Source organism: Mesoplodon mirus, assembly GCF_964341445.2.
Source record: "Mesoplodon mirus genome assembly, chromosome: 8".
NCBI lineage: Eukaryota > Metazoa > Chordata > Mammalia > Artiodactyla > Ziphiidae > Mesoplodon > Mesoplodon mirus.
In genome coordinates, this window is record NC_138984.1 from 19639139 (window position 1) to 19662673 (window position 23535).

At 36.8% G+C, this 23535-nt stretch overlaps 1 protein-coding gene across 6 annotated transcripts in view; it reads left to right on the forward strand.

The window, feature by feature from the left end:
- Positions 1-23535, forward strand: part of USP37 (ubiquitin specific peptidase 37) — a 97793-nt gene that overhangs the window by 45202 nt on the left and 29056 nt on the right. For all 6 annotated transcript variants that reach the window (XM_082631500.1, XM_082631501.1, XM_082631503.1 and 3 more), the window contains 7 exons: positions 4025-4215; positions 12480-12597; positions 13889-13968; positions 15185-15349; positions 16995-17060; positions 19835-19976; positions 20803-21058. In XM_082631500.1, coding sequence (XP_082487626.1) covers positions 4025-4215; positions 12480-12597; positions 13889-13968; positions 15185-15349; positions 16995-17060; positions 19835-19976; positions 20803-21058 — 1018 coding nt within the window. The remainder of the gene's footprint in view (positions 1-4024; positions 4216-12479; positions 12598-13888; positions 13969-15184; positions 15350-16994; positions 17061-19834; positions 19977-20802; positions 21059-23535) is intronic.

Consider the following 23535-nt stretch of genomic DNA (forward strand, 5'->3'; position numbering starts at 1 on the left):
CTCACAGGCTCTAGAGCACAGGCTCAGTAGTTGTGGCACGTGGGCTTAGTTGCTCTGCCACATGTGGGATCTTCCCGGACCAGGGCTCGAACCCGTGTCCCCTGCATTGGCCGGCAAATTCTCAGCCACTGCGCCACCAGGGAAGCCCTTCTCTTAGGTATTTTATTCTTTTTGTTGCAGTGGTAAATGGGAGTGTTTCCTGAATTTCTCTTTCAGATTTTTCATCATTAGTGTATAGGAATGCAAGAGATTTCTGTGCATTAATTTTGTATCCTGCAACTTTCCCAGATTCACTGATTAGCTCTAGTAGTTTTCTGGTGGCATCTTTGGGATTCTCTAAATATGGTATCATGTCATCTGCAAAGAGTGACAGTTTTACTTCTTCTTTTCCAATTTGTATTCCTTTTATTTCTTTTTCTTCTCTGATTGCCGTGGCTAGGACTTCCAAAACTATGTTGAATAATAGTGGCGAGAGTGGACATCCTGTCTTGTTCCTGATCTTAGAGGAAATGCTTTCAGTTTTTCCCCATTGAGAATGATGTTTGCTATGGGTTTGTCATATTTGGCCTTTATTATGTTGAGGTAGGTTCCCTCTATGCCCACTTTCTGGAGAGTTTTTATCATAAATGGGTGTCCAATTTTGTCAAAAGCTTTTCTGCATCTATTGAGATGATCATATGGTTTTTCTTCTTCGGTTTGTTAATATGGTGTATCACATTGACTGATTTGAATATATTGAAGAATCCTTGCATCCCTGGGATAAATGCCACTTGATCATGGTGTATGATCCTTTTAATGTGTTGTTGGATTCTGTTTGCTAGTATTTTGTTGAGGATTTTTGCATCTACATTCATCAGTGATATTGGTCTGCAATTTTCTTTTTTTGTAGTATCTTTGTCTGCTTTTGGTATCAGGGTGATGGTGGGCTCATAGAATGAGTTTGGGAGTGTTCCTTCCTCTGCAATTTTTTGGAAAAGTTTGAGAAGGATGGGTGTTAGCTTTTCTCTAAATATTTGATAGAATTCACCTGTGAAGCCATCTGGTCCTGGACTTTTATTTGTTGGAAGATTTTTAATCACAGTTTCAATTTCATTAATTGTGATTGGTCTGTTCATATTTTTTATTTCTTCCCGGTTCAGTCTTGAAAGGTTATACCTTTCTAACAATTTGTCCATTTCTTCCAGGTTGTCCATTTTATTGGCATAGAGTTGCTTGTAGTAGTCTCTTAGGATGCTTTGTATTTCTGCGGTGTCTGTTGTAACTTCTCCTTTTTTATTTCTAATTTTATTGATTTGAGTCCTCTCCTTCTTTTTCTTGATGAGTCTGGCTAATGGTTTATCAATTTTGTTTATCTTCTCCAAGAAACAGCTTTTAGTTTTATTGATCTTTGCTATTGTTTTCTTTGTTTCTATTTCATTTATTTCTGCTCTGATCTTTATGATTTCTTTCCTTCTGCTAACTTTGGGTTTTGTTTGCTCTTCTTTCTCTAGTTCCTTTAGGTATAAGGTTAGATTGTTTATTTGAGGTTTTTCTTGTTTCTTGAGGTAGGCTTGTATAGCTATAAACTTCCCTCTTAGAACTGCTTTTGCCACATCCCATAGGTTTTGGATCATCGTGTTTTCATTGTCATTTGTCTCTAGGTATTTTTTGATTTCCTCTTTCATTTTTTCAGTGATCTCTTGGTTATTTAGTAATGTATTGTTTGACCTCCATGTGTTTGTGTTTTTTACGTTTTTTTCCCTGTAATTGACTTCTAATCTCATTGCGTTGTGGTCAGAAAAGATGCTTGATATGATTTCACTTTTCTTAAATTTACTGAGGCTTGATTTGTGACCCAAGATGTGATCTGTCCTGGAGAATGTTCTGTGCACACTTGAGAAGAAAGTGTAATCTGCTGTTTTTGGATGGAATGTCCTATAAATATGAATTAAATCTATCTGGTCTATTGTGTCATTTAAAGCTTGTGACCCTTATTAAGTTTTTTGTTTGGATGATCTGTCCATTGGTGTAAGTGATGTGTTAAAAGTCCCCCACTTTTACTGTGTTACTGTTGATTCCCTCTTGTATAGCTGTTAGCAGTTGCCTTATGTATTGAGGTGCTTCTATGTTGGGTGCATATATATTTATAATTGTTATATCTTCTTCTTGGATTGATCCCTTGATCATTACGTAGTGTCCTTCCTTGTCTCTTGTAACATTCTTTATTTTAAAGTCTATTTTATCTGATATGAGTATTGCTACTCCAGCTTTCTTTTGATTTCCATTTGCATGGAATATCTTTTTCCATCCCCTCACTTTCAGTGTGTATGTGTCCCTAGGTCTGAAGTGGGTCTCGTGTAGACAGCATATATGTGCGTCTTGTTTTTGTATCCATTCAGCAAGCCTGTGTCTTTTGCTTGGAGCATTTAATCCAATCACGTTTAAGGTAATTATCGATATGTATGTTCCTGTGACCATTTTCTTAATTGTTTTGGGTTTGTTTTTGTAGGTTCTTTTCTTCTCTTTTATTTCCCACTTAGAGAAGTTCCTTTAGCATTTGTTGTAGAGCTGGTTTGGTGGGGCTGAATTCTCTTAGCTTTTTGCTTGTCTGTAAAGCTTTTGATTTCTCCATCAAATCTGAATGAGATCCTTGCTGGGTAGAGTAATCTTGGTTGTAGGTTCTTTCATTTCATCACTTTAAGTATATCATGCCAGTCCCTTCTGGCTTGTAGAGTTTCTTCTGAGAAATCAGCTGTTAACCTTATGGGAGTTCCCTTGTATGTTATTTGTTGTTTTTCCCTTGCTGCTCTCAGTAATTTTTCTTTGTCTTAAATTTTTGCCAACTTGATTACTATGTGTCTCGGTGTGTTTCTCCTTGGGTTTATCCTGTATGGGACTCTCTGCACTTCCTGGACTTAGGTGGCTATTTCCTTTCCCATGTTAGGGAAGTTTTCGACTATAATCTCTTCAGATATTTTCTCACGTCCTTTCTCCATCTCTTCTCCTTGGACCCCTATAATGTGAATGTTGTTGCATTTAATGTCCCAGAGGTCTCTTAGGCTGTCTTCATTTCCTTTCATTCTTTTTTCTTGATTCTGTTCCGCAGCAGTGAATTCTACCATTCTGTCTTCCAGGTCACTTATCCGTTCTTCTGCCTCAGTTATTCTGCTATTGATTCCTTCTAGGGTATTTTTCATTTCAGTTATTGTATTGTTCATCTGTTTGTTTGTTCTTTAATTCTTCTAGGTCTTTGTTAAACATTTCTTGCATCTTCTCAGTCTTTGCCTCCATTCTTTTTCCGAGGTCCTGGATCATCTTCACTGTCATTATTCTGAATTCTTTTTCTGGAGGGTTGCCTATTTCCACTTCATTTAGTTGTTTTTCTGGGGTTTTATCTTGTTCCTTCATCTGGTACATAGCCCTCTGCCTTTTCATCTTGTCTATCTTTCTGTGAATGTGGTTTTTGTTCCACAGGCTGCAGGGTTGTAGTTCTTCTTGCTTCTGCTGTCTGTGCTCTGGTGGATGAATCTATCTAACAGGCTTGTCTAATTGTTTTTAAACACCTTAGAGATAGGGAAGATTGAAATGATTTTAGCGCGTTACCCAATTTTATTTTAAAATGAGATTTGTGTATGTGTGTTTATCACAGGTTGGAAAACCTGAGGACTTCTGGTAAGGTTCAATATGACTCTTCTGTGTATTTTATCATATTTTAATAATATAGATGTGGTTTGCCAGTGTAGGACCTTGGACTATTTTAGCTACAAAGGCTATTTTAGAAAAATCACTCTATTTTTAAAAAATAAATGAAGGAGTGATTCATTTATTAGTCATGCTAATCTAACTTAGGAATATAATGTATGTCGTTTGTTGTTTTGTTTTGTTTTCACAAAATACGTACCGCAAAATCATTAGAGTAAATCTGGCCTTTTTCCACCCATGTTTTTGACTTGCAAGTGCTTTACTTGTATAGATCACAGTGTTAATAAGCTACTGTTGTGACAAGAAATGTTTTGACCTCATTAAGGATATTATGCCTTCTTAGGACGCTCATGAATTTTTAAGTCAGTGCTTAGACCAGCTGAAAGAGGATATGGAAAAATTAAATAAAACTTGGAAGACTGAACCTGTTCCTGGAGAAGAAAATTCACCAGATATTTCAGCTACTAGAGTATACACTTGCCCTGTTATTAGTAATTTGGAGTTTGAAGTTCAGCACTCCATCATCTGTAAAGCGTAAGTAGTCTCTAAGAGAACTCTTTTCCCTTTTAATTCTTTACAGCAAGTGACTAAAACTCTTCTAGAAGGTTTTAATTCTTATCTTCATTCCTGTGTCATGGGGAAACATGAGTATAAATATCTTTGTTCAGTGTCTTTATCATCTGTAAGAACACTTGGTGGGGTGAGAACTAAAGTGAACTTAGTTTGTCAAATGCTTTAGTGCTGACTAAATGGTTAATTTTGCTCTGCCTTTTGAGTGTGTGTGACTGTGTGTGTGGTTTTTTTCCTTTTAATCACTGTGGAAAATCAAGCTCTTCGAGAATACTTGTTCGTCTTTTTTTTATTATTATTATTATTATTTCTTTATTTATTTTTTGCTTGAGTTGGATCTTTGTTGCTGTTCGCGGGCTTCCTCTAGTTGCGGCGAGCAGGGACTGCTGTTCGTCGTGGTGCTCAGGTTTCTCACTGCGGTGGCTTCTCTTGTTGCGGAGCACGGGCTCTAGGCATGCAGACTTCAGTAGTTGTGGCTCGCAGGCTCTAGAGCTCAGGCTCAGTAGTTGTGGCACGTGGGCTTAGTTGCTCTGCAGTGTGTGGGATCTTCCCAGGTCAGGGCTCGAACCCATGTCCCCAGCATTGGCAGGCAGATTCTTAACTACTGCACCACCAGGGAAGCCCTTGTCTTTTCTTTTTCCCTGAAAAGACTCCCTCCTATTGCTTATTTTGTTGAACCAAATTGTTTTTATAAAAAATGGGTTGTTTTTTTTTTTTACAAGATACATTAAAATGTGAATGATTTTTAATTTTTGCAATGCTTTTTAACCATGTTTACATTAACTATTGAGACTTACCTACTACATTTAATTAATTTCCATACTCATTACCAGGACTCTCTAGCAGGTGCTTCACGTTAAAAGGTTCTATTTTGATTAATCTTCCAGTTATCAGTAGTACGTCTCTGAATACATTTGTTTTCAGAGAGTGGAATTCTTCAGAGTCCACATATAAATGAGAATTAATTCTGTTGCTTTCACACATGACTTAATACAGAATTATTAAGTCAGACACAGCCTTCCCCCTCAACATACTACATATACTGTCCCATCCATATCCTGTTACTCTGACACTTAGGAGAAGTCTGATTTTGTTGATAATCTTTTTCTTCCTGAAAATCTGTGATATTCTTAATTTTTGAAATTCAGAGTTTCACTAATTTACATCTAGGTATTGACCCTTTTTCATTAATTTTGCGTTTAACATGATGGGGCTTTTTCATCTGAAGATTTGGGATTTTTTTCAGCTCAGGAAAACTATTCTCTAAACATTGCTTCTCTTCCATTTGTTCTGGAATTTTTTTAGGAATACTCAACAGCCATATGTTGGCTCTTCATCCTCTGTCTTTCATATTTACTTATTTTTCTTTTTTCTTTAATTTTTATTTATTTTTTGGCTGCATTGGGTCTTCATTGCTGCACGTGGGCTTTCTCTAGTTGCAGCGAGCGGGAGCTACTCTTCCTTGCAGTGCACGGACTTCTCACTGTGGTGGCTTCTCTTGTTGCAGAGCATGGGCTCTAGGTGTGCTGGCTTCAGTAGTTGTGGCACATGGGCTCAGTAGTTGTGGCTTGTGGGGCTCTAGAGCACAGGCTCAGTAGTTGTGGCACACGGGCTTAGTTGCCCCTGGCATGTGGGATCTTCCCAGACCAGGGATCGAACCCATGTCCCCTGCATGGCAGGCAGATTCTTAACCACTGCACCACCAGGGAAGTCCCCTTTATTTATTTTTCTTAGGCTGCTCAAAATGATAGTGTTCAATGAGGTCTCTTCCAGCTATGACACTCTAGTATTTTTTACTAGAATTTTGAACATTCACATGGACACTACAAAGACAGTAGTTTTGCATCATTAGTCTGTGACATTGTTTATCTTCATGATTTCTTCAGTGTTTTTTCCCCCCTAGTGGATAAATTATTTTTTAAAGAAAAGGTCTGAGTCTTATAAATACAGTTCATCATCTTGCAAAAGCTAGAGAGCCCATATTATGATAGCCATCCCTCCGTTTCTTCTAATGCACTTTCCAAACAAAATTTGTTCAAGTCAGAGAGAGAAGCAGTTTGTCACTGTTAATACTTCATTTAACTGTGGGGTGTCAACCGAGTTTCTTTTGATAGGAAAATTTCTGTTGCCTGTGCTAGAAATGGCCACAGGCTTCACAGGAAGAAAGAAAGCTATGTCAAAGTGATGCCTGCTTCACTGGGCCAACAGCATCAGTCAGCCATTCCAGTTACGCAGCACCCAAATATTGGGTGTGCAGTTGAGGTGTGTGTACCAGTGCATGAAGTGACATGGCTCACAGTGTGTAGGCATGAAGCTGAATGCCAGGCATCCAGACTGAACAGTGGCCCAAGAGTTGGCAAGCCCTGGAGGTAACAAGGTTCTCTGGGGCTGCAGCAGCAGTACAACGGCCTCCTCGAAGGCCTTGCCTTAGTTGCTTTATTAGTCATTTTCTTTAAGGCAGCTCTTTAAAGATAAAATAGTCTCTGGCTGAAGGAAGATTCTATACACCTTATCCCTGAATTGTAATTTTCCATGTTTAGCCTCTGTCCCATCTGGCTGTAAGTGAGTTTGACCGGTTTGCCAAATGTACTTCATTTTTTTAAACTGTTATAGTTTAGATTGACTGGTTTTCAATGATTATAAGCCATTTCAATATATTAGTACTATATTCTTGAATATGAAGAATTTGTATGAATTCTCCATTTAAAGAACTTAAAACATCTAAAACTAAGTACTTAACAATCCCCCATAAAACCTCCTTCTGCAGTCTTCCCTATCTCAGTAATGACAGTTCAGTACTTAAAGTTTATCAGTACAACAGTGTGGTGTATTTCTTAACTTTTCTTTCTCTTGCACCCCTACATCCCATATGTCAGCAAATCCTTTGAGCTTTTCCTTCAGAATACAACCAGAATCTGACCTCTTTTTACTACCTCCACTGACACCGCTGTGGTCCAACCCACCATCATCTCTTGCCTGGATTGTTGCAATACCTTCTGACTGATCACTGTGTTTCTGCCCTTGTCTCTCTGTAGTCTATTTTAAACACATTAGCCAAAGTGATCCATTTGAAATGGACATTAGTTCGTGTCGGCCCTCTGCTCATAACCCTTAAAATAAAAGCTGAAATTCTTGCTATGATCTACAAGACTGCATATGATTTGCCTTTTAGCAACCCCTCTCCCCCAGTTAACTCTCTTACTTCATCTCTTATCACTCTTTCCCCTTACTCATTCTGTTCGAACCAAAGTAGCTTTCTTGCTTTATTTGTTTGTTTGTTTTTATTTATTGTTTGTTTGTTTATTTGTGGCTGCATTGGGTCTTCGTGGCTGTGCATGGGCTTTCTCTAGTTGCGGTGAGTGGGGGCTACTCTTCATTGTGGTGTGTGGGCTTCTCATTGTGGTGGCTTCTGTTCAGAGCACGGGCTCTAGACATGTGGGCTTCAGCAGCTGTGGCTTGTGGACTCTAGAGCGCAGCCTCAGTAGTTGTGGTACATGGGCTTAGTTGCCTCGTGGCATGTGGGATCTTCCCAGACCAGGGGTCGAACCCATGTCCCCTGCATTGGCAGACAGATTCTTTTCTTTTTTCTTTTTTAAATTAACTTTTATTAGAGTATAGTTGACATACAGTGTTTTGTTAGTTTCTGCCATACAGCAAAGTGTATCAGTTATACATATACATACATCCACTCTTTTTTGATTCTATTCCCATATAGGTCATTCCAGAGTATCGGGTAGAGTTCCCTGTGCTATATAGTAGGTTCTTACTAATTATCTGTTTTATATAGTAGTGTGTATATGTAAATCCCAATCTCCCAACTTATCCCCCCCACTTTTCCCCCTTGGTTACCATAAGTTTGTTTTCTACATATGTGACTCTATTTCTGTTTTGTAAATAGGTTCATTTGTACCATATTTTTCAGATTCCACATATAAGCAATATCATACGGTATTTGTCTTTTTCTGTCTGACTTATTTCACTCAGTATGACAATCTCGAGGTCCATCCATGTTGCTTCAAATGGCATTATTTCATTCTTTTTTATGGCTGAGTAATATTCCATTGTATATATGTGCCACATCTTCTTTATCTGTTCCTCTGTCGATGGACATTTAGGTTCCTTCCATGTCCTGGCTATTGTAAATAGTGCTGGCATACAGATTCTTAACAACTGTGCCACCAGGGAAGTCCTTCTTGCTTTTTTTAAAAAATGCCAGGATCCTGGTACCTCAGGGCCTTTTCACTTACTGTTTCTCTTTCCCCATATTATCACATAGCTAGTGCCCTCCCTTCTCCGTATCTTTATATAAAAATCACTTGCTCAGTGAGGCATTTTCTTGCTACCATATCTAAAATTCCAGCCATCTACTCTCATCTTTTGCTTCCCTCTTCTGTACTTTCTTTTTCTTCTTTAACACTTACCTAACATACTATATATTTTACTTACGTATGTATTTTTATTGTATCTCTTCTCCAGTATAATGAAAGCTTCATGAGGGGCCATACATTTGTCTTGGTTTGTTCTCTGCTACAACCCCAGTGCCGAGAACAGTTTCAGCATATAGGAGACATATTCAGTGATGCATAACAAATTGCCCCAAACTTAGCAGCTTAAAACAACATCCACTTAACTCAGTTCTGTAGGTCAGAAGTCTAGGCAGGGTTTGGCTGAATTCTTTGCTCAGGTATCAGAAAGCTGAAATCAGGGTGTTGGCTGGAGTCCCCTTCTAAGCTCATTAAGGTTGTGAGCAGAATTTAGTTCCTTTCAGTTGTAGTACTAAGGTCCCCATTTTTTTGTTAGCTATTGACTGGGGCAACTCATTTCCTAAAGGTTGCCTATTGTTTCTTGCCATGTGGCCTTTATAGGAAGTTCGCAACAGTGCTATTTGCTTTCTTCAGGCCAGCAGTACATCTCTCTGACTTCTAATCTGTGACTTCCTCTGTTTGAGACCTCTAGACCCAGATTTAAAGAGTTCATGTGATAAGGCCTCAACCATTCAGATATCTCCTTTTTGATGAACTCTACAGTTAAGATTAGTAACATTAATTATATCTTCAAAATCCCTTTTACCATGTAAAGTAACATCATCATGGGAGTGATAGCTCATCATAATCACAGTCCTCCCACACTCAAAGGGGATAGAATTATACAAGGAAGGGCAAGGGTCATCTTAGAATTCTGCCTAGGAGAGAGGCACTCAATAAATGTTTATTTAATGAAGAACAGATGTATTCTTACAGTCCCTAGTCTTCAACTGTTGCAATAGAGAACTGGGACAGGAAAATGAATATTACTAAAAATGCTGATAATGCAGACAAAATGAAAAACAGTCAACTAAAACTAAGTAAAAGAAATCAGTTGGCTTCCAGGTAGATTGAATATGATATTTTGATCTGTGAGTCCATTTTCTGAAATTCTATAAAATGTATCCAATGACCAAACAATTCTGCTACCGAACAGAACTGCCTACACATGTTTACTGAGAACACATAGTATTTTCAGTTTGACACGTTGTTCATTTAGTCAAAAACTGGAAATAGTCCAGATATCCGTCAATATGGAAAAATTGTGGCATGCTCATACAGCCTAATACTAGGCAACAATGAAAAATGGGCTATAGCCATTTGTAACAAACATGGTTGAATCTTATAATCATGTTGAACAAAAGAAGCTAGTTAAAAGAAAACATTCTGTATGGTTCCATTTATGTAAGGTTCAGAAAAGGTAAAACTCAACTATTAAAAAAAATTTTTATTGAAGTATAGTTATTTACAGTATCATGTAAGTTTCAGGTGTATAGCATACTGATTCAGTTATATGTGTATATTCTTTTACAGATTCTTTTCCCTTATAGATTATTACATAATATTGGGTATAGTTCCCTGTGCTATATAGTAGGTCCTTGTTGGTTATCTATTTTATACATAGTAGTGTGTATATGTTAATCCCAGCCTCCTAATTTATCCCTCCCCCCACACCCCTTTCCCCTTTGGTAACCATAAGTTTGTTTTTTGTGTCTGTTAGTCTTTCTGTTTTGGAAATAAATTCATTTGTATCTTTTTTGTTCTTCTAGATTCCACATATAAGTGATATCATGTGATATTTGTTTTTGTCTGGCTTACTTCACTTGGTATGATTAAACCTAGGTCCATCCACATTGCTGCAAATGGCATTATTTCTTTTTTTATGGCTGAGTAGTATTCCATTGTATAGATACCCAACATCTTTATTTATTCAGCTGCCAGTGGACGCTTAGGTTGCTTCCATGTCTTGGGTATTGTAAATAGTTCTGCAGTGAACATTGGGGTACATGTGTCTTTTCGAATTATGGTTTTCTCTGGATATATGGCCAGGAGTGGGATCACAAGATCACATGGTAGCCCTATTTTTAGTTTTTTAAGGAACCTGCATACTGTTCTCCATACTGGTTGCAGCAGTTTACATTCCCACAAATAGTGTAGGAGGGTTCCTGTTTCTCCACACCCCCTGCAGCATTTATTATTCGTAGACTTTTTGATGCTGCCCATTCTGACCAGTGTGAGGTGATACCTCATTGTAGTTTTGATTTGCATTTCTCTGATAATTAGCGATGTTGAGCATCTTTTCATGTGCCTTTTGGCCATCATTGTGTCTTCTTTGGAGAAATGTCTGTTTAGGTCTTCTGCCCATTTTTTGATTGGTTGTTTGTTTTTTTGATACTGAGCTGTATGAGCTGTTTGTATATTTTTTTTACTGATGTACAGTTATTTTACAGTGTTATGTTAATTTCTGCTGTACAGCAAAGTGATTCAGTTATACATATATACATTCTTTTTTTATATTCTTTTTCATTATGGTTTATCATAGGATATTGACCGTAGTCCCCTGTGCTGTATACAGTGGGACCTTGTTGTTTATCCATTCTATATATAGTAGCTTACATCTGCTAACCCCAACCTCCCGCACTATCCTTCCCCCCAACCCCCTCCCCCTTGGCAACCACCAGTCTGTTATCTATGTCCGTGATTCTGTTTCTGTTTCATAGATAGGTTCATTTGTGTCATATTTTAGATTCCACATATAAGTGATATCATATGGTATTTGTCTTTCTCTTTCTGACTTACTTCACTTAGTATGATAATCTTTAGTTCCATCCATGTTGCTGCAAATAGCATTATTTCGTTCTTTTTTTATGGCTGACTATTTCATTTTTTAGAATGTGTTTGAGCCTGTATGACTATCAGTCTAAAGCAAGTAGAGGGACTTCCCTGGTGGTCCAGTGGGTAAGACTCTGCACTCCCAGTGCAGGGGGCCCAGGTTCGATCCCTGGTCGGGGAGCTAGATCCCACATGCATTGCTGCAACTAAGAGTCGCCATGCCGCAGTGAAGATCCTGTGTGCTGCAACTGAGACTGGGCACAGCCAAAATAAATAAAAATTTTTTAAATAAATAAATTAAATAAAGCAAGCAGATATAGGAAGGGGTTAACATACTCAAAAAACAGGGTGACCACAAATCAAAAACACAATAGATTCACAAAAATCAAAGAGAAGAAAACACAAGCATAAAATAAAAGGAAATTATCAAGCCACAAAAAGAAAAAGAAAGGAACAAAGAAGAAACAGAATCAACTGGAAAATAAGGCTTAAAATGGTAATATATACATATCTATCAATAATTACCTTAAATGTCAATGGACTACATGCTCTAATCAAAAGACATAGAGTGGCAGATTGGATAAAAAACCAAAACTCAACTGTTGTGTTGGAAGTCAGGATAATAGTTATCTTTTGGAAGTAAGAAAGGCATAGTGATTGGGAAGAGGCATGTGAGGGGGCTTCTAGGGAGTTCATAGTGTTCTATTTCTTGAGTTGAGTGGTGATTACATGTGTGTGTTAACTGATAATTCATCAAGCTATACAACTTTGACTGGTTCACTTTTCTATATATATATTATACTTTAGTGTTTTAAAGTTTGGGGGGTTTTTGGAAAGTATAAAAATTTTAAATTTAGCATTTTAAGAAAGTACTTAGATACTTTCAATTGAGGTTTTACCTGTATGGATCTAATAAGGGTTAATGTAAGCATGAGAAAAGTTTTAAGTGTTTATTTCTCATGCCTAGTCATGGTCTCTCAGCACCTGATAAGTTCATTGGGGGAGCAGTGTTTCTGAAGTATATTTGTATTTATTTTGTATTGCACAGTTAGGCTTCTAAATTCTTACATTTGTCTTCTTTTATTTTTACAGATGTGGAGAGATTATTCCCAAAAGAGAACAGTTTAATGACCTCTCCATTGACCTTCCTCGAAGGAAAAAGCCACTCCCTCCTCGTTCAATTCAAGATTCCCTTGATCTTTTCTTTAGGGTAAATAATATCTTTTGGTATTTCCACATAACTAAATTTTATATATCATAGATAATTGTATTTGAAGTTGGTTTCTTTAAGTCAGAGTTTTGACAAAATAGTTGCAGGGGAAACAAATGAGAAATATTTATAAATAGTATTTATTTTTAGGAGCTTGGTAAATATGGTTGTTAACTGACTGTAGATGAAAATTAATTGCTCAAGTAGATTATACATCTAACTCAACAGCAAGTATTTTAGACAACCTTAGAAGCACTTGTTTGTAAACAAATAATATGAAGTGACATATGCTAAAATTGGGTAATGTGAGTCAAAATTGGAGACACTGTCTAAGTTAGTATACTAAGATCTGAGGAATGAAAAAAAATACTTTTTGCTTCTCCTTAGGTCATATGTACCGTGTTAGAAACAGAAAGGACAAGTCATGTTTATTCAGAGCTATAGATAAATATTTGCATTTGTGTTATACTGTTAACAGATATTCAGAAAGTTTCTGGGGCATAATTGGACATGTTGTGTAGCAGTCCTTATAACTGATGGCAGTTTGCCATCTGTATAATAGTGGTTCTTGTTTTGTTGTAGCAAATGGGCAGGGTTGTCATCCTAAGATTTAAATTAAAAAAAAAAGACCTCTGTCCTTGAAATGATGAATATTCAGCTCCACCCAAGGATAAATATTCTGCTTTTCTTTTTGTTTTAGTCATTCCTTACTATTCCTGTTATTATCGTAGAATTTGAAGCTTTTCCTGTGTATCTTTACCCCCATTTTTTAAGGATTTCTTGTTTCAGTTTTCTCTAGGTAATGATATCCACCCCAAACTTTGGTCCTTTTAGAGCAGTTGTTCTTAGTGGGCTGTCACCAGAAGATTGAGTTCCATTATAAGAAAGGGGTAGAGTTACACCTAACAGACCAGGAACTCCGCCTAACCTGAAGGTGATCTTATCTCTGCTATGGCCAAATGTTAAAATCTGGTTATACTCTTGGCAGTGGTTCTTGTGTATCCATGGGGAAAAGGTTGAGAATCTGCTACTATAGTTTAGTTACTGTCATAAATTGAGATGTTTCCTTGGTAAAAAAAAGGAAATTAGGAATTCTGAAACAGGGCATGATATTATAACTATATTTTGAGGATTAGGTCTTAATTTAGTAAGGCTTATAATTCTAGACACAAAATCTAAACTGGTCGGAGTTGTCATTCCACTGAACTAGTATGACTAGAGAAATTAGCATTTAATGGGGCAGTGCTATCAACTTTATACTTCTTTATTTTTCCCTCTTGTCTTTTTACAGGCAGAAGAACTTGAGTATTCCTGTGAGAAGTGTGGTGGGAAATGTGCTCTTGTCAGGCACAAATTTAACAGGCTACCCAGGTAAAATTAATTGGCTCTTCAATTTTTCTTCTTTAAAGTACTTACAAATATTACTGAATAAGTGAGGCTTATCAGATGGATTGGTAAAGAAGGTCAGCAAAGCTGAGATATGAAGAGGGTAGAGAATGGAAAGCTACGATTCTCTTGTATAAGAAAGGAAGAGGATTTGGAAAGTTGAAGAAGAGAAGGAGCCTGAGAGTCCCAAGAAGATGGCAACAAGAGAACAAGGCTGATGAGACTTTGGAATAATGATGGGGACTTACTAGTAAATTTTTAATTCAGTAATGTGTAACACTCAGTTATAATTTGTTGTGCATGTACATTTTATAGAACTTTTTTATAAGTGGAGAAAACTTTTCATTTCTCTCTTACCTTTCTCTAGAGAATGTGCTACTGAAATAAGAACAGTTCTTGTCAAAAGTCATCTTAAAAAAATTAATTTTCACCATCAAACATAAGGGCTATTTAACACTTTATTTACTTATTTATTTATTTTAATAAATTTATTTATTTTTGACTGTGTTGGGTCTTCGTTGCTGCGTGCAGGATTTCTCTAGTTGCAGTGAGCAGGCTTCTCATTGTGATGGCTTCTCTTGTTGCGGAGCACGTGCTCTAGGTGCGCAGGCTTCAGTAGTTGTGGCTCGTGGGCTCTAGAGCACAGGTTTATTAGTTGTGGCACATGGGCTTAGTTGCTCCGCGGCATGTGGGATCTTCCCGGACCAGGGCTTGAACGCGCGTCCCCTGCACTGGCAGGCGGATTCTTAACCACTACGCCACCAGGGAAGTCCTGTTTAACACTTTAAATTACCATTTGTCGTTATATAACACCCATTTTTTTGTAAACTATATAACATTGAAATAAATAATTTAGGGATTTGATCCATTATCAATACCAGTATTCTAAAATTAGTTTTCTTGTCTGATGTGTTTTGATTTTTTTTCTAGGAACATTATTTTACTGAAACCTCCCAATTAATAATTAATATCTACCCAATGCCTGTGTTTTATTTTTGTTTTTATTCTTAGTACCTAGCACAATGCCTAGCACATGGCAAGTATTCAGTAAGTGTTCTTTGACAGATCTTTAGTTCAGCCTAATGTAGTCTTTAACTCAAAAGCTGTCTAACATGGTTAGTTACAGTGATCTCTTCTTACCTGTAAGAGAGCTACCTCTATTATGTATAAACTAATAATGTTATCATCTCCTGTTGTTCAGGATCCTCATTCTTCATTTGAAACGATACAGCTTCAATGTTGCTCTCTCACTTAACAACAAGATTGGGCAGCAAGTCATCATTCCAAGATACCTGACCCTCTCATCTCATTGCACTGAAAATACAAAACCACCCTTCAACCTTGGTTGGAGTGCACAAATGGCAATGTAAGTCCTTGAGAATTTCTTTCCCTTTTGAAGTAGAAAGGCTTTTAGTATCTGATCAAAAGAATGACTGAACTAGATAACATGACTCCAGGTAAAATCAGACCAAGAAGGAGATTTTTATTTTGCTTTATATTGGGGCTTTGTGCTAAGTTACTACCTGATTTAAGTAATTGACTAAAATGCTTAAACAAAAACTTACAACATATATTAATTGCCTTTCATAATAAATTACCTTTTCCGGGAGTGCTCCTTACTCTTTTAGATCACTAGAAGATAGTTTGATACATTTGGGGAATACAAACCAAATTTGCATGATCATAAGAGTCACTTGAACCCTAAAAATACTGATTCCTGTGTTTGTTCCTTAGAAGTTCTGTTTCAGAAAATCTGATATAGGGCTGGGGAATCAATATTTTTAACAAATGCCTTTGCTGACTCTGGAGTATGGAGACTTGAGAAACAGTACATTAAATATTATGCTGGGACCCCCAAAATAGATTGTGTCTTCATAAATGTATTACTACCAGTTTGAGCAAAAAACTTCAGTGGCTCCTCAAAATTTTTCCTTGAGAAAAGAAGTAACTTTTACATTCTATTTTGCGTCATCGTGAATGCCAGGAAAACCTTAAGACTTCTCTAAATGTTGCTCTTTCTTCTGCATACTTGCATTACTTTGGAGCCATATATTGTAGTTCTTTTTTATACTTGAACACTAGTTTGGTATAATCATAAAGTTCTAGAGCTTTAGAGGTGAAAGGGATTTTAGAGATTTTTGTCTAACTTCTTAATTATACAGAGGAGATCCAAGGAAATTAAGTGATTTTCTTAAGCTCATACAGTTAGTAACTGGAAGAGCCAGGTCTCTTCACTGACATGGAATAATAGACATTACAGAAAGCAAATGAACATTTGCTAACATGAATTAATGAAGTTTTGTAAAAATGATTCCCCTTGGATTAATAATTGAAATATATTCTACATCATGTACATTTACACTAAAGGCCTCAATCAGTCAGTAACAACATGTTCCCAGAGCATCAGTGTTTCTGGATTTTTCTCTTATGGCCTTTCATTAGAATAGATGTTTTTGCTTGATGGAAACTGCCCTCTACTGGTAGGGCTAGTATTCTTTCTGGCAGTATTTTCAAACCATTAGCCAAGGCTGTTTATGATCACAGGGCTGAAACCAGGCTCTCTGACTCTGTGATATGATAGCTTTAAGATTTTGGACAACTTCCTTGACCTGTCTGTAGGGAAAATAACAGGGTAGTTGTGAACATTAAATGAGGTAATACACAAGAGTTCTTACTACAGTGCCTGACATCTAGTAAGTCCTCAATAAATGAGAGCTATTGTTATTTTATTGCTTAAAAGAACTGAGACAAAGAGAATTTCCCAAGTTCTTTTTATATTGTATTTGAGTTCATTTCCAATGTTGTTTATTTAGATCACTAGATAAGGAAGAGCCTAGAGAAAGTATTTTGTTTTCTCTTTTGGCCTCTATTGTTAGTTAAAAAGTATTATAATTGTTTGCTTTTCAAGAGGATATATAAGAGACTATAATACAGAATAATTCATTTAGTAAGTTAAATATATTTTTAGTAATAGTAATTGTCTACATATCTATTTTCTAATTTTCTGATAGTTCTAGACCATTGAAAGCCTCTCAAATGGTGAATTCCTGCATCACCAGCCCTTCAACACCTTCAAAGTGAGTTATATTTCTTGTGTACCCAAAATTCGTATTTTTAAGGATTTGGCTTACCCTGATTTCCAAGGTTATCCCCTCCCCTTTTCTTATTGTTTCTCTTTTTGCATGATAATTGCTCTGCATTACTGTACTTCGGAATTTTCCTGAATATGCTTTAAACTGTAATTTAGTGAGTATCACGTTTTTAACACTGAATCAAGTTCAGATGGTCCTCTCAAAATTTTGTTTTAAAACTTCTTAAATCATCTGTTGTATGAAATATTTTCATCCTACAACTCTAGAAATTGACTAATGATGAGGGATTTTAAGGATTGAAGGGTTAAAATAACCCCTACTGGTATAAAAAGCACCATTCTTCAAATATACACATGGAGATCCCAAAATATCTTTTCACCTGTTGCTTACCAGTGTGGGACTTCTTGTCTTAGACACTGAGCTGGAACTATTCTGAAAGGGGACAGGAAAACAAATACACATTAGAATGTAGCTATTCTACAAATGTTTCTTGCTTAAGACCAAAAGTTTGTCCAAGAAGGAAACAAATACTTTTTTTTTTAATATACCTCCTCTATGGTTTGACTAGAACCACAGTTCCTGATTAGACATTTCTAAATGGCTTCGTTGTCATTTGTCTTTAAAATTAGTTTTTTTTAAATTCGATGTCCCAAAGTACTTTTAGAAAAGAGACACTTTTGTTGTTTAAGGGCTTTTGGGGGGCTTATATAACCATAAAATGACATTTGGGAATTGCTATTTTCTTTTCCTCCTGTTAATTATTTTTCAGTGCAATTAAAACCAGATGACTAACTGACTAGAAATCTGAAATGGTACCGATATGAATACTCTTGCCCGTTCTCAAGATACAAATGAGCAATACCACTTGGCTGCTTAGAAAGTGAGCAAGTGATGCATTTACAGGATGAATTTTTTCCTTACTACAGGCAAGCTGCCTTCTGTGAATATAGTAACTATTAATGGAATGCACTCTTTATGTACCAAATCACTATAGCTTCAAGAAAGAGATGGTTTCATTGGGCATCATTATACTTGGCATGGTCAATCTGTTCTCCAGGGTCTTACTGCTATGAGAATTTGAGAGTTGGTCAATAAAGGATGATTAGGCCCTAGAAGACCTGTCATGCCGATCAAACTTAAAAGAGGCTGAACTATGAACCAGAATACCATTGGTTCTTCTATAACGTCCTTTGTCACATTTGACCCTGGTATATTAGTAGCCAGGTGTCACCCTCCTTCAGCAAAGTATTTACATGGATAAATAAATCAATATGTTCAGTTTTGCTTGGTGAGCATGAAATCAGAAATGAAGAATTAAGATGGCTAATTGGCTATTTCTAAGTTATATTAAAAACCCTTTTTGAACACATATTGGGAGGCTATTCAAGTGCTCAGACTGAAGTGCAGTGATATCCTGGCTGCTCTCAGCCAAAGACTATGGTTGGGTTTATCACTGACCACTTGCCTCTTTTCTTTGATCTACATTGCTACGCAATCCTCCTGATTTCCATTGTGGCCTCTTATTTCTTGGTGCCATCATTCTACATGTTTATTTACAGTTTTCACATTTAGATTATTGCATTTTCCAATTTCCATTTTACTTTTTTTTTTTTAGTACAGCATATGAATTTATGTTAACCTTCATCAAAGAAAATTTGTGCTTTTTGACCTTTACCGCTTTTTCCTTTAGTTTATTTTCAGCTCACTCAGAAGACAACACAGTAACACCTTACTTATCTGGTATCATTGAAGAATAATATTTGATATTCCAAATAAATGAATTTTTATATAACTGAAGCTTGTCCTTTTAAACGTTGTCTTTTTAATTTTAATCTTTAAAATGTTTTAACCATTTTAGATGGTTATATCTTTGTAAGCTTACAGAATTCCTTATATTAAATAAAATACGCTGCAGATAATTTAAATATATTGTAATTACTTAAAATCGGCATTGTAAATATCAGTTATTGCACTGTGTTTTAATATGATAATGCCGTCAGAGGCTCTTAATTCTTATAAGACAGTTTACCTTTACATTAAATTACTTTATAGCTCTTTATTGCCCTTTTTGTGGTTATTCTCTCACATTTCTTAGCTCTCATTTCTTGATGAACTTGCTACATTATTTTATACACTATTTCCTGGGGAAATAGGCTCCCTGCCTAAAGAGTAAAGTTCATGGGCTTTGAAACTGCTGCCTTCCTCAGAGGCGTTATTTTTGTTTTGTTTTGTTTTGTTTTGTTTTACTTTTAAGTTCCTATGTTCTAGAAGGTAGAGGTTGCCAGAAGCTGGACCTACATATAAATGGATAAGTGGAATGTTACTGTTAATTTCAAAGTACATGGATCATAATTTAAAAGAGCAAAAATTAGTCCTCATGCACTCTCTTGTCAAAAACATGTATTCATTGCTATGTCTGCATGCATTCAGTAGAATACTTGCTTTATAAAGCCAGTAACAGACTTCTTTGGAGTTGATCGTTAAAAGAAAAAAGGCACAAAGTGATTGGTTTACTGATAATATATAATAGCGTAAGAGTTGTCTGATTTTCAAAGCATGGCTCTTTGGGAGTAGGGCAAAGGTAATTCTTAAATATACCTCTTTTGATATATCTTTTTCTCTCTGTTAAATCATTCTCCATAATGGAAAAGCTTTTTGTTTTAATTGGTATTTATACTTCAAAAAAATAACAAGGACAAATGTTTATTTGTCAGACTTACATAGGGTTTTTTTGTTTGTTCGTTTTTCTTAAATTACAGGAATTTCACCTTTAAATCCAAGAACTCCTCGGCTTTATGCCTTGATTCAGACAGTGAAGATGAGCTTAAACGCTCTGTGGCCCTTAGCCAGAGACTTTGTGAAATGTCAGGCAGTGAACAGCAGCAGGAAGACCTGGAAAAGGTAAGTAATTTCTCACCAAAATATCTGACTGTCCAAACAAATGCCTTTCATAACCAGCATCAGCAAACTTAATAAATACACAGGATAGATCATTTCTTGTGAAAGAGGATTTTTCAGATGTACTCTTAGCACCTTTCAGTATGCAGTACGATATTATTAACTGTAGTCACCGTACTGTACATTACATCCCTGTGACTTTTTTATTTTATAACTGGAAGTTTATACCTTTTTGCCCCTTCACCCATTTCACTCACTCCCTAGCCCCCACCTCTGGTAACAACCAATATGTTCTCTGTATCTGTGAGCTTAGTTGTTTTTTTTGTTTGCTTTTTAGATTCCACATGTAAGTGAGATCATACATTATTTGTCTTTGTGTAACTTATTTCCCTCAGGATCCTTCAGTGATGTCACAAATGGCAAGATTTCTTTCTTCCTTCCTTCCCTCCCTCCCTCCGTCCATTCCTTCCTTGTTGCTATGCGCGGGCTTTCTCTAGTTTCAGCCAGAAGGGGCTACTCTTTGTTGCGGTGCGCGGGCTTCTCATTGCGGTGGCTTCTCTTGTTGCGGAGCGCAGGGCTCTAGGCGTGCGGGCTTCAGTAGTTGTGGCGCGTGGGCTCTAGAGCGCAGGCTCAGTACTTGTGTCGCACAGGCTTAGTTGCTCTGCGGCATGTGGGATCTCCCCGGACCAGGGCTCAAACCCGTGTCCCCTGCGTTGGCAGGTGGATTCTTAACCACTGTGCCACCAGGGGAGTCCCTATCACTTTAAACTCCAAGATTGCTATATTTGTAGGCATTCTGGTTTCTTCTAAAAGCAGCTCTATTCTTCAGGATTCAAAATCTTGCAGACTAGAACCTGATAAGTCTGAATTGGAAAACTCAGGATTTGACGGAATGAGTGAAGAAGAGCTTCTAGCAGCTGTTTTAGAGATAAGTAAAAGAGAAGCTTCACCATCTCTCAGTCATGAAGATGATGATAAACCAACCAGCAGCCCTGATACTGGATTTGCAGAAGATGATATTCAAGAAATGCCTGAAAATCCAGACCCTGTGGAAACTGAGAAGCCAAAAACAGTCACAGAGCCCGGTAGGTTTAATGAAAATAAACATCTGTTAAACAGGCACAACTGTGTTCCAAAGCTTTATAGTAACAAATGACTTCTACATAATGGGAGGTGAGATGGATCTGAATAACAGAGCTAATAATATTTTTGTGCTTTTTTTTTTTCTAACAGTTTAAAAAAATGAGAAGCAAATATTGTGAGTTAGTATCCAGAGGCTAGTGGTAAGGTATGCCATGTCCCTTTAGGTGTACATCAAAAGAAAAGTTAGTATTCTTGTGCATTTAAAAAATGTTTGTGTCAGTTTTTGGTCACTTTTTTCACACCACTACTCTCAGAAATTTGTGTAATTCTTCATTTTTGTATATCTGAACTTATACCAAGTTTTAATGTATAAATAATTTAAGTTCTCCATTCTTCTCTGGGTTTATCCCTTCATAATGGTGGCAAGACGACTGAACTAAGAGGGTCTTGGGTGTCTAGTCTTAGCTATACCACCTACTAGTTATAAATTTCTAAATAGGTAATTTAACCTCTTTGATACTCAGTTTTCTTACCTCTGTATGGGGAATCTACCAGACATACTTCAGATAGTTGTGGGTAGAATGTTAGATAGTATATACATATTATGTAAAGTTGCTATACAGATAAAAATTATTTTTGTGGTAATTATTACTCATATTTTGTTATTTCTCAAGCTATCACTGCAAACAGAGCTGAGCCTCCTTGCCTTGCACTATGGGTATTTTAAGATTTTTTAAGTAGAAAATTTTCACTTCCTTTCCTGGGGCCAAGTCTAATATTTTCTCCTGATATCTTTAGTATCTATATCTTTAGTATCTGTATCTAGGTAGCTAGCTAACGTGTTTCCGTATATCAAGCCTAGGATTTTGGAGATGAAGAGAATGGTAGTATATCACAAAATTATTTTCTGTATTCTTGGGGTTGTTAGGGCCTCCTCAGTTTTGAATTATTTTATGTGCAAGTAAAATAAGAGTTAGTATTTCCTCAATTTAACTGGAAACAAAAAGCTGATGATTTTTGTATATAGATGTTTCCTTTTTTTTTCTTTTTTCTTTACACCCTTTTTTACCTCTTGATGCAAGTACCCTTATGAAGTCCCCTTCTCTTACTAAACTTATAATCACTGCCCTTGGAAGTGAATCCTAGATACTAGATCATTTCATCAGTAAGGATTTCAGTATCACTAAAAGATAAGAACTCTTTTTACAAAAACCTATCCTCCGTATCATTATCATACTTTAAAAATCAATAATAATTCTAAGGAACGATCAAATGTGATCAAACGCTCCATAAGGTTTTATTTTGAAAGTTTCAAGTCCAGAGAGAAATTGAAGAATAAAACAATATACACTTTTATACCCTTCACCTAGATTCATTAACATTTTGTCACATTTTTTTCTCTCCCTTCCACACTGCCCCTGTGTGTATGTGTAGTTGTGCAGCGGTTACCCCAAAATCAGTGCTTTACAACAACAGTAATTTTAATATCTCATTACTATGGATTGACTGGTCTTAGCTGGTAGTTTTTCTGCTCTGTGTGATGCTGGCTGCGGTTTAACTGCATTACAACATCCAAGATGGCTCACCTTGGCACATGGGTTGTGTTGGTTAGAAGGGTCAGCTGAGCTGGCTAGATATCCTCTCTGTTCTCCTGGTCCCCTCTCCCTGGCCATCTCCCTTCCCCTCTTTCCTCAGCTTTTCATCTCTTCATGTAATCTCAGGGCCTCTCCCTTCCTGTATGGCCTCTTCAGCATGGTAGCCAAACTTCTTACATGATAGCTCAGAGCTCCCAAAAGCACAAAAGAGGCTGCTGCCAAGCCTCCTTAATGTGTAGGCTCAAAATTAGGACAGAATCAATTCCACCACGTTTCTTTAAAGCACTCACAGGATCTGCCCAGATTCACTGTGAGGTGGACCACACAGAGTTAGAATACCTGTAGGCATGGTTCATTGGAGGCCATCTTTAGAGATTGCGCATGTGTGCACACACACACACATTTCTTAATGGAACCATTTGAAGTTGCAGGTATCATAATACTTCACCCTAAAATACTTCAGCCTGACTCTCCTAAGTACACGGAAGTTTTCCTATATAACAATTATCATACCTAAGAATATTAACAGTAATTCCATATATAGTTCTAATATAGAGCCCACATACACATTTACCCAATTACCTCCAAAGTATTTTTTACACTTTTTAAAAAATCTAGAACCCAAAGCTTACCCCCTGCATTTGGTTGTTAGGTCCCTTTAGTCTCTAGTCAGGCCAATTTTTCTTTGAAAGACTCCCATTATGGATTGTCCTACTGTTCTTTAAGTATAAGCTAGGTTTTTTTCCCCATACCCTAAAACTTCAGAGCCTGGAGATGGTTTTTGCCTTCTTGCCCATTGCCATTTCCAACTCCTTGTCTTCTTTCATCCTACAAAAACCCCAGCTCCTTTGGTACGTGACTTCAGACTTTGCCACCTATTTTCT